Source organism: Berghia stephanieae, chromosome 13 (assembly GCF_034508935.2).
Source record: "Berghia stephanieae isolate SIO BIC M18660-M18661 chromosome 13, UCSD_Bste_1.3, whole genome shotgun sequence".
In the NCBI taxonomy this organism is placed as follows: domain Eukaryota; kingdom Metazoa; phylum Mollusca; class Gastropoda; order Nudibranchia; family Aeolidiidae; genus Berghia; species Berghia stephanieae.
In genome coordinates, this window is record NC_088372.1 from 24,509,489 (window position 1) to 24,519,488 (window position 10,000).

General features: G+C 33.2%; 1 protein-coding gene and 1 long non-coding RNA gene across 3 annotated transcripts in view; one reads left to right on the plus strand and one right to left on the minus strand.

Moving 5' to 3' along the window:
- LOC144959032 (bestrophin-4-like) overlaps positions 1 to 10,000 on the minus strand; it is a 30,628-nt gene that overhangs the window by 9,154 nt on the left and 11,474 nt on the right. For both annotated transcript variants that reach the window (XM_078891370.1, XM_078891371.1), the window contains exons 6-10: positions 6,122 to 6,276; positions 5,156 to 5,233; positions 2,061 to 2,213; positions 1,201 to 1,281; positions 455 to 606 (exon numbers count right to left, since the gene is read on the minus strand). In XM_078891370.1, coding sequence (XP_078747496.1) covers positions 455 to 606; positions 1,201 to 1,281; positions 2,061 to 2,213; positions 5,156 to 5,233; positions 6,122 to 6,276 — 619 coding nt within the window. The remainder of the gene's footprint in view (positions 1 to 454; positions 607 to 1,200; positions 1,282 to 2,060; positions 2,214 to 5,155; positions 5,234 to 6,121; positions 6,277 to 10,000) is intronic.
- Positions 8,817 to 10,000, plus strand: part of LOC144959036 (uncharacterized) — a 12,647-nt gene continuing 11,463 nt past the window's right edge. Inside the window, exon 1 of the long non-coding RNA XR_013642557.1 lies at positions 8,817 to 8,937. This is a non-coding gene — a long non-coding RNA (uncharacterized LOC144959036). The remainder of the gene's footprint in view (positions 8,938 to 10,000) is intronic.

The window sequence follows — 10,000 nt, forward strand, 5'->3', positions numbered from 1 at the left end:
GAAGAAGAAGAAGAAGAAGAAGAAGAAGAAGAAGAAGAAGAAGAAGAAGAAGAAGAAGAAGAAGAAGAAGAAGAAGAAAGAAGAAGAAGAAAGAAGAAGAAGAAGAAGAAGAAGAAGAAGAAGAAGAAGAAAAGAAGAAGAAGAAGAAGAAGAAGAAGAAGAAGAAGAAGAAGAAGAAGAAGAAGAAGAAGAAGAAGAAGAAGAAGAAGAGAAGAAGAAGAAAGAAGAAGAAGAAAGAAGAAGAAGAAGAAGAAGAAGAAGAAGAAGAAGAAGAAGAAGAAGAAGAAGAAGAAGAAGAAGAAGAAGAAGAAGAAGAAGAAGAAGAAGAAGAAGAAGAAGAAGAAGAAGAAGATTTTGTGTATTGATTTTATCCAAATACTAAAAATTGATTGGCATTGTTTTTCGGGAGTTTAAGACATTGGAGATTAACTTATGATTGCAAGCAATTTCTTACGCCACATTAAAAGTAGATCCGAGGAAATTGGGCCTGATGGAATTCATGGAAGATTCGGTATAGGGCACATCCGGTGCTACGTCATTCCAGAATTGGTCACGTGTAAGGGGTGGGTGGGTGCCATGACAGTGATCTACAAGAGAGAATGCCACCTGTTGTAAGAAAAATGAAGCTATGACGGTCGGAGGTTTTGACATAACTTGTAAAAAAGGACTTGAAATCATCCAAAATGTTATCATATTTAATAGAAAAGTAAAAAAATATATTAATGACGTTGACGTCACTCAGCTCTTTGTTATTCTTTTCAGACCGCCAGTTATATTATTAGTTCCTTTACAATTCCCTCGAACAGACTATAAAAGCCGAGGTTACACCCCAGACTAAAAAAAAAAAAAGAACGACTTGAGCTTTTATATAGCGCAATAGCCACTAAACGTGCTCAAAGCGCTTTACAAGGGGTCCCTAGCCATCAGCAACACTTAACATGTAGAACGAGACATGACGACTGTCGGAAAAAAACACATTCTAATATCGCCTAAAAGGAGTCATATCTCGTTCTACATGTTACGTGTTGCTGTTGGTCAGGGACCTTTTGTAAAACGCTTTGAGCACGTTTAGTGGATATTGCGCTATGTTAATGCTCATGGTTTTTTTTGTTGTTGTCGTGGTTATTTTCTATTTTTAATACTCCCGTTAATTTAGATATCACTAGGAGGATATTTTAGGTAAAAAGGTGTCAAACCTACGGCAGTGTGACGATCCAGTAACCAGTTAATGTCGTAATCGTCGTCATCTTCACCGAATGGGTTGATCATTTGTTCAGCAACCTGGCCAAAGAGATGAATATGTAACCCATGATTAACTCACTCAACCCTAACACCGACTATACCCGTGGTTTTCCCGGATTACTTTTACCCCATGCCTATATATCACATTTTAATGAGACAAATTGTAGGCGCAGTATCAAAGCTAATGTTTTCAGTTTTTAAACATTTATGCTAGTTGAATTAAACTATCTGTGTACATGCTCATTTTTAATACTTTTTTTTCCAATTTTGAAAGGTAGGAAAAAACTCTAGGATTGAGTGAGTTAACGAAAAAAAAGAGATTATATAACACCAGCTCTTCAGGAATTGCACTGGCTTCCTGTGAAGTTCAGGATAGAATTTAAGTTATTGTGCTATGTTTTAGATGTCTGGATGGATTGGCACCTGGACATTTGCAGGAACTAATAAAAACTATGAACCCATTCGGAGTTTAAGATCATCTCAGCCCCAACATCTAAAGGTTACCAACTCAAAATCCACTTTTTTTTTGTTTTTTTTTAAAAAGCCTTTTCATCCATTTTTCCATGCCTATGGAATGCGCTCGGACAAAGTCCTGTGAAAATTTACCATCTTTCAGGAAATGTCTGAAGACGGAGTTGTTCCGTAAGGCTTATTTTTTATAAAATAGATGTTGCTTAGATTTGTTTCTGTATTCATGCTTATTATGTAATGTCGTGAATTAAAAAATAAATTATTTATTATCATTTTTTTAATATGTTAAGCGCCGCAGAGCACGATTAACTTTGATGTTTTGGCGCTATATAAATTCATTATTAAACCTTTAACCATCCCATGTAGAAGAGAAATCGTAGGATGGTGAATCCGGGTATGTATAAATCGGTGTCAAATCCGTCGTATTGTTGGGTTGGGTCCAGGTATTGCTGGCCTAGGAGACAGGCGGCGAAATAGGAATGGACAGCAAACGTCACTACCTGGGGATGATTTGTAATAGTAGTAGTAGTAGTAGTAGTAGTAGTAGTAGTAGTAGTAGTAGTAGTAGTAGTAGTAGTCGTAGTAGTAGTAGTAGTATGTAGTAGTTAGTAGTAGTAGGAGTAGTAGTAGTAGTAGTAGTAGTAGTAGTAGTAGTAGTAGTAGTAGTAGTCGTAGTCGTAGTAGTAGTAGTAGTAGTAGTAGTAGTAGTAGTAGTAGTAGTAGTAGTAGTAGTAGTAGTAGTAGTAGTAGTAGTTCACAGTAAAGGTTGTTCACAATTATCTTATTAAATTTTATTTTATTAAGAACTGAATTCATCTCACTCGAGTTATATTTCGGTAGGCTTAGATAAACTTTACCTTCTAATATTAGATCGTCTTTCCTTTTATGGAAAGTTCGAAGATGACGTCAATCAGGTATTTGTTATTGTTTTTTGCCATCCGCGTTTATGAGTAATGCTCACTGTACTGTATTAACCTGACTGTTAACGTTCATGGATACACATAGTTTTGTGTGTTGGTCCGTTATACTTCCGGATGGCAATGTTATGAGCTTCTTAGCCAAGCGCATACTATCTATAGCCTTCCCTCGAAATAATTTCTAATTAGTGAATACTTTTCGTTCTTCATTCTGTCACGTAGCCACTTATTCTAAAAGCTGATAGGTCTAACATTCTACACTCACAACTCTCTACAATCTATGCCGGACGGCCAGCCGCTCCATTCCTCATATATATTTGAAGATGTTTATCTTTTGGTACTTTGTGGATATTTTATCTCCACCATCAAGACGCCGGAGCTTTTACCTTTGACGGTGTAATCCTAAACATTTTAAGGATCAAACCTGAGCCCGCTGTCAAAGAAATACCTGAATAACCCCTTCCCAACTACCTGGAAGTGGAACTTTACGAGCCTGAGCCCGTTATCGGAGGAATATAGAACCCACGCCTTTCAACTGCCTGGAAACGTAACCTTACGAACCTGACATTATATCATCATAAGTTACATAATATATTCACATTTCTATTGGTAACTGCCACAATCACTATTTATCTCTTTTAATTAAATTTCATCTTTCTTTTTATTTCATCTCAAACAAATCGTTAATTGTTTTTCATTTATAGTAACTAGTAAATTCTGGGGCCTCATTCTACATATCTTTATGCATAATCGAGTAGCTCTTTCATCACTTGAGACCATGACATTAGTAGTAGCAGTAGTAGTAGTAGCGGTAGTAGTAGTAGTAGTAGTAGTAGTAGTAGTAGTGGTGGTGGTAGTAGTAGTAATATTAGTAGTAGTAGTAGTAGTAGCGGTAGTAGTAGTAGCGGTAGTAGTAGTAGTAGTAGTAGTAGTAGTAGTTGTGGTGGTAGTAGTAGTAATATTAGTAGTAGTAGTAGTAGTAGTAGCAGTAGTAGTAGTAGCGGTAGTAGTAGTAGTAGTAGTAGTAGTAGTAGTAGTAGTAGTAGTAGTAGTAGTAGTAGTAGTGGTGGTGGTAGTAGTAGTAATATTAGTAGTAGTAGTAGTAGTAGTAGTAGTAGTAGTAGTAGTAGTAGTAGTAGTTGTAGTGGTAGTAGTAGTAGTGGTGTAGTAGTAGTAGTAGTAGTAGTAGTAGTAGTAGTAGTAGTAGTAGTAGTAGATAGTAGTAGTAGTAGTAGTAGTAGTAGTAGTAGTAGTAGTAGTAGTAGTAGCAGTAGTAGTAGTAGTGGTAAGTAGTTAGTAGTAGTATATAGTAGTAGTAAGTAGTAGTAGTAGTAGTAGTAGTAGTAGTAGTAGTAGTAGTGTAGTAGTAGTAGTAGTAGTAGTATTGTGGTAGTAGTAGTAGTAGTAGTAGTAGTAGTAGTAGTAGTAGTAGTAGTGTAGTAGTAGTAGTGTAGTGTATAGTAGTAGTAGTAGTGTAGTAGTAGTAGTGTGTAGTAGTAGTAGTAGTAGTAGTAGTAGTAGTAGTAGTAGTGTAGTAGTAGTAGTATAGTAGTAGTAGTAGTAGTAGTAGTAGTAGTAGTAGTAGTAGTAGTAGTAGTGGTGGTAGTAGTAGTAGTAGTAGTAGTAGTAGCAGTAGTAATATTGATAATAATAATTTAAAAAAAATAGTGGCAATTTTTCATTTGGTTATACGTTTATAACAATACAATATTATTAGGTAGATACACACACACACACACACACACACACACACACACACACACACATATATATATTAGGGAAAAATACTAATGATGATTATGATACACATTTGTTAATGAAAGTTGCGAATAAACCCATAGGTTAATTAGTCCTTTCAGAGCCATTAGGCCCATGTAGCCGTAGTTTATCCCGGTTTCAATAGCGTGAAACGGACAATAGCATTTTCTTGCTACCCTTTGGATAAGATGCTAGATTATCGCAAAACACTTTCTGCCAGATCTAACAGAACCAGCTACCCCCCCCCCCCACCCCCCGTTCATTTCGGCTAGTCAGTATGTATTCAATCGGGAACAAACATGTGAGATTAGAAAAAAATGTTTCCTATTTCATAGAAAGTATAGATAGTATGAAGTTGACGTTACTCGTGTCTTTACTGTTGCTTTTTGCCATCCGCGTTTATGAGTAATTCTCACTAAACTATATTAACCAGATTATAAATACGTTTGGCTAAGGAGCTCACAACATTGTCACCCGGAAGTATAACGTACCAACACACAAAACTCTGTGTAACCATGAACTTTTATAGTCTGGTTAATACAGTTAAGTAAGATTTACTCATAAACGCGGATGGCAAAAAGCAATAACAAAGACCTGAGTTACGTCAACTTCATACTATCTATAAAAGTTCATGATTACACATAGTTGTGTGTGTTAGCCAGTGATACTTCCGGATGAGCAACGTTGTGAACTTCTAAGCCAAGCGCATACTATCTATAGGGCTATGATCTAATGGATAAAACCAATGAACACAATGGGGATCGAACCTGAGTATAAACCAATGGCACTGTGATCCAGTCGTAGACAAAACACAGGGAACATTTGTCTCGGAAGTCAGCCAGTTGCTGGAGGAGAAACCAATTTGAATAGAAATGGACACATGAAGACTGGTTATCCAAATCTCCCTAACTCGGCTTTATCCCATTTTGAGATATGTGACCCTTCGCCTCAAAACGGTATTAATTCCGGATGGTTAAGATATTGAAAATTGAATTTATAGCCAGAAATATCAGACTTGTGCTGAGTTTGTATGTTTTATTGAGGAGAATGGATACCATATTTTAGGGTTTTTATAGTTTTGACCACTTTAACATTTAATTCGGCTTTTACGCATCTGGTTCGTTCCGACATAATACCGTTTTGAGACGATGGGTCACATATTGAGGATTATTTCCCCTAAAATTTCTCATTCAGTCTATTATTTTATCATATTTAAACTTCAAATTCACACACATCTAGGGAAATTCTTCTGTCAATTGATATTAAACATACAATTTACATTTCAATTTATCTCATGGATGGAAAATCTCACAAAGTAGAACAATCGACTTGACGAGTTTGGAAAACCAGCCTTCAAATGGTCATGACCACATGATATAAAACTGATAGAAGAGCTGCGGTCTGCAAACCAATAAATAACTGAACATAACCGCTTCAAAACAAAAGAACTAAACTAACAAAACGGAACGTTTTGGGCTCAAAACCCTTCTTCAGCCAACAACAACCCCCCGCCCCCAATAAACAAAAAAAAAAAAAAAAAAACCCGCCAAAAAACAAAACAAAAAACAACAACAACAACAAAAAAATAAAAAAAATTTGGAAAATTTCAGAATTTGACACAGACAAAACTTTATGCACCCTTTTTTTGCAGATCTGTTTTGTAGACCGTTATTACACAAACACAAACACACACACACACACACACACACACACACACACACACACAAACACACCTCTACGACCATCCTGAGACCGAAGTCAGTCTGGATCTGTCCCTCTTCCCTGGCAGTGACCAACAAATTGTTCGCCCAGACCAAAGGGACCCAGAACTTGAGGTACTGGCATTGGACGTTTTCGTACTGGGTCTTCTCGTCGGCGTTGATAAAACCTGGGAATGAATACATTTAGAAAATGTCAAAATACATATAGCGCAACATCAAATAGATAAGCGGTCTCCATGCCAAACGTTAGACTTATCATACAGGACAAGATATGATAATAATAGTAATAATAATAATAATAATATAATAATAATAATAATATATAATAATAATAATAATAATAATAATAATAATAAGATAATGATATGATAATGTAATAATTATAATATTAATATTAATAATAATAATAATAATAATATAATAATAATAATAATAATAATAATAATAATAATAAATAATAATAATAATAATAATAAAATAATAATAAAATGATAACTAATATAATAATAATATAATAATAATAATAATAATAATAATAATAATAATAATAATATAATAATAATATAATAATAATAATAATAATAATAATAATAATAATAATATATAATAATAATATAATAATAATAATAATAATAATAAAATAATAATGATAATAAATTAATAATATAATAATAATAATAATAATAATAATAATAATAATAATAATAATAATAATAAATAATAATAATAATAATAATATAATAATATATAATAATAATAATAATAATAATAATAATATATAATAATAATAAATAATAATAATAATAATAATAATAAATAATAATAATGAATAAATAATAATAATAATAATAATATAATAATAATAATAATAATAATAATAATAATAATAATAATAATATAATAATAATAATAATAATAATAATATAATAATAATAATAATAATATATAATAATAATAATAATAATAATAATAATAATATAATAATAATATAATATAATAATAATAATAATAATAATATAATAATAATAATAATAATAATATAATAATAATAATGATAATAAAATAATAATATAATAATAATAATAATATAATATAATAATAATAATAATAATATAATAATATAATTAATAATTAATATAATATATAATAATAATAATAATAATAATAATTAATAATAATAATATATAATAATTAATAAAATAATAATATAATAATATAATAATAATATATAATAATAATAATAATAAAATAATAATAATAATAATAATAATAATAATATATAATAATAATAATAATAATAATAATAATAATATAATAATAATATAAGTATTAATAATAATAATAATAATAATAATAATAATATAATAATAAATAATAATATTTATTTTATATAGATTTAACCGTGTTGTCACAAACTCTAAGCGCTTTACAGTGATATTTAAAAAAATGGGGATATTGCAGTGTCTTTTGGGAGAGGCGACGCCGATACGATACGGCCAGGTACTCATTTTACACATTATGTAAGGCTATGTAGTCTAGGGATTTGACTCTTGTCTTTTGGACCTGACGGTCTAGGGTTGAGACCCGCTCAAATTGACACATAGTTGAGTCTTTGGGAAAGACTCTTTACGCACATTCTCTCATCGTACTCAGGCGCTGAATGAGTACCTGGCCGTTAACAGAGTTGTATCTGTCGGGAAAAAAATGGAATATCTTGTCCAAACATGTAAAGTGTTGTTGTTGACTAAGGGCCTTTTGTTAGCGCGTTGAGAACATTTAGTGGATATTGCGCCATATAAATGCTCTAGTGATGTTTCAAGGTAAAAGATAATGCGAGTAAAGAGCCTTTTCCATGTCTTCAATCTCGAGGTTCCAAGATAAAGCAGTCCATTAGAGCCATTAGGTCCCTGGAACCGGAGTTTATCCAGGTTTCTAGAGCGTGAAATGGACAATAGTAATTGCATGATACCCTTAGGACATGACGCTAGTCTATCGCAAAGTCCTTTATTACAGATCTATCAGACCCAGCCACCCAATCACTGCTAGGTGGAGATTGGGAACAGAACAAAATCTCGACTGTACCCGGTATCGATCATGGCCGTTTCGGGCTCAAAACCCTTCTTCAGTCATTAACAAAATCAATAAAAGAACATAAATACATAACCTGAAATACAGATAAATGGCTAAAGAATAATATTTGGAACGTCCTTATCGGGTTTATCCACTTAGACACAGATTTCAATTGATTTTGTTTTAAAGTATCGAAAAGCATGTATAACATTAACAAAGACCGTCGTTCAATCTATAGATAAAATGAAGATGACTTCACTGGGGTCTTTGTTATGTTTTTTTGCCAGCCACGTTTATGAGTCCTCACTAAACTGTATTAACCAGACTATAAAAGTTCATGGTTACACATAGTTTTGTGTGTTTGTCCGTTATACTTCCGGATGGCAATGTTGTGTTGAGATCGAGAAAATCGTGTGAAATCATTTGTTGGTATAAAAACAATAACAACGATCAGAGAGAGAGAGGTCGATTTCATTCAAGTTAATATTTATAAACAACCAACTATGCTTGCCTGACCTCGGATTGAAGGTGTGTAACAAAGTCTATTTTTTGATTGGTCAAAAATCTACAGTTTAATTTGACCGATGACCTCGAGCACATGGATAGATAGATCCCGACTCAGGGTGAACTGATTCTCGAGACTGGACATGACAGGATACCGCGGACAGCCATTGTGTTTTATTTTATATTTTTATTTCTCTGTGCCGTGGTGTTCTTATTTCGTGGATGACAGAAGAGAGACACGAGAAGCATGAATGGTAAGTAGAGTTTTGTGTCGTACCAAAATTATGATTTAGTTGTTAATTAGTTTCTGTAATAAATGTATAAATAGTTGTGGTTAAACTTGATTTCCCTTAATTTTAGTATTTTATCACGATAATCATGGTCATCAGAAAGGGTGAAGTGGCCGAGTGGTTAAGGCATTGAACTGTGAGCCCCGATTCACGCACTTTCGGGGTTTTTTTTTTCTTGGGCAAAATTATTAACACTCTTTTTGCTGACTTGGACAACATGGGTGATTCCTGTTGACATCAGACATCTCGTTTGATGAATTATATATATTCCTTCGTGGAATGCCTAGGCGATGATATCTTATGATGTCATGGCGGAAGGGCATTCAAATAACCCCAAATCATGGTCATTACGTGAGGCACGGATCACTGTTCTTCTCCCCTTCTCTACCTAGACTAGTCTCAGTGCACTTATCTGGTGGGAAACCTACAACATATTTCCTCTATCGGAAGGACTTCCTTTCACAACACGCCGAAGAGGGTTTTTTAAAATTCAAATTATCTGGGGGAGACCCCTGAACCCCACTCAACCCAAATAAATATTCTATAACCCGATGAAACGCATTGTTTGCCATCACTTGCAATATCGAAACTGATGGGAAACACAGTAAATAATAATGGCGTCGGCCGGAGTCGAGTCGTAAACGACAAACCGACTCAGCAAATTGTTTTTGAGAATTAGAAAAATTACACAACTTATAAAAATAAAACTTATCTTAAATAGTAACATTGCAACTAATAAAAGGCCATCATGGCTAAAAGATTAAGTAATAGAATAAAAGTAATGTGAAACTACGAAAGTCCTCCCCTTCTTTCTACTATCATTCTACTTGTCTTACTCCACCCTTTATTTATGTTGATGGCTTTAGCTATATAATATTTGCTCTATCCCATTCTGGGTTACAACTCAAAACATCACAGGGTCCTTATCCAACAGCAACACGTAATGTGTAGGACGTAATGAGACGGGACAGGACGCCTGTTAGGCGATACTATAACCTTTTTTATGACAGAGCTGGCGGGAGGAGTT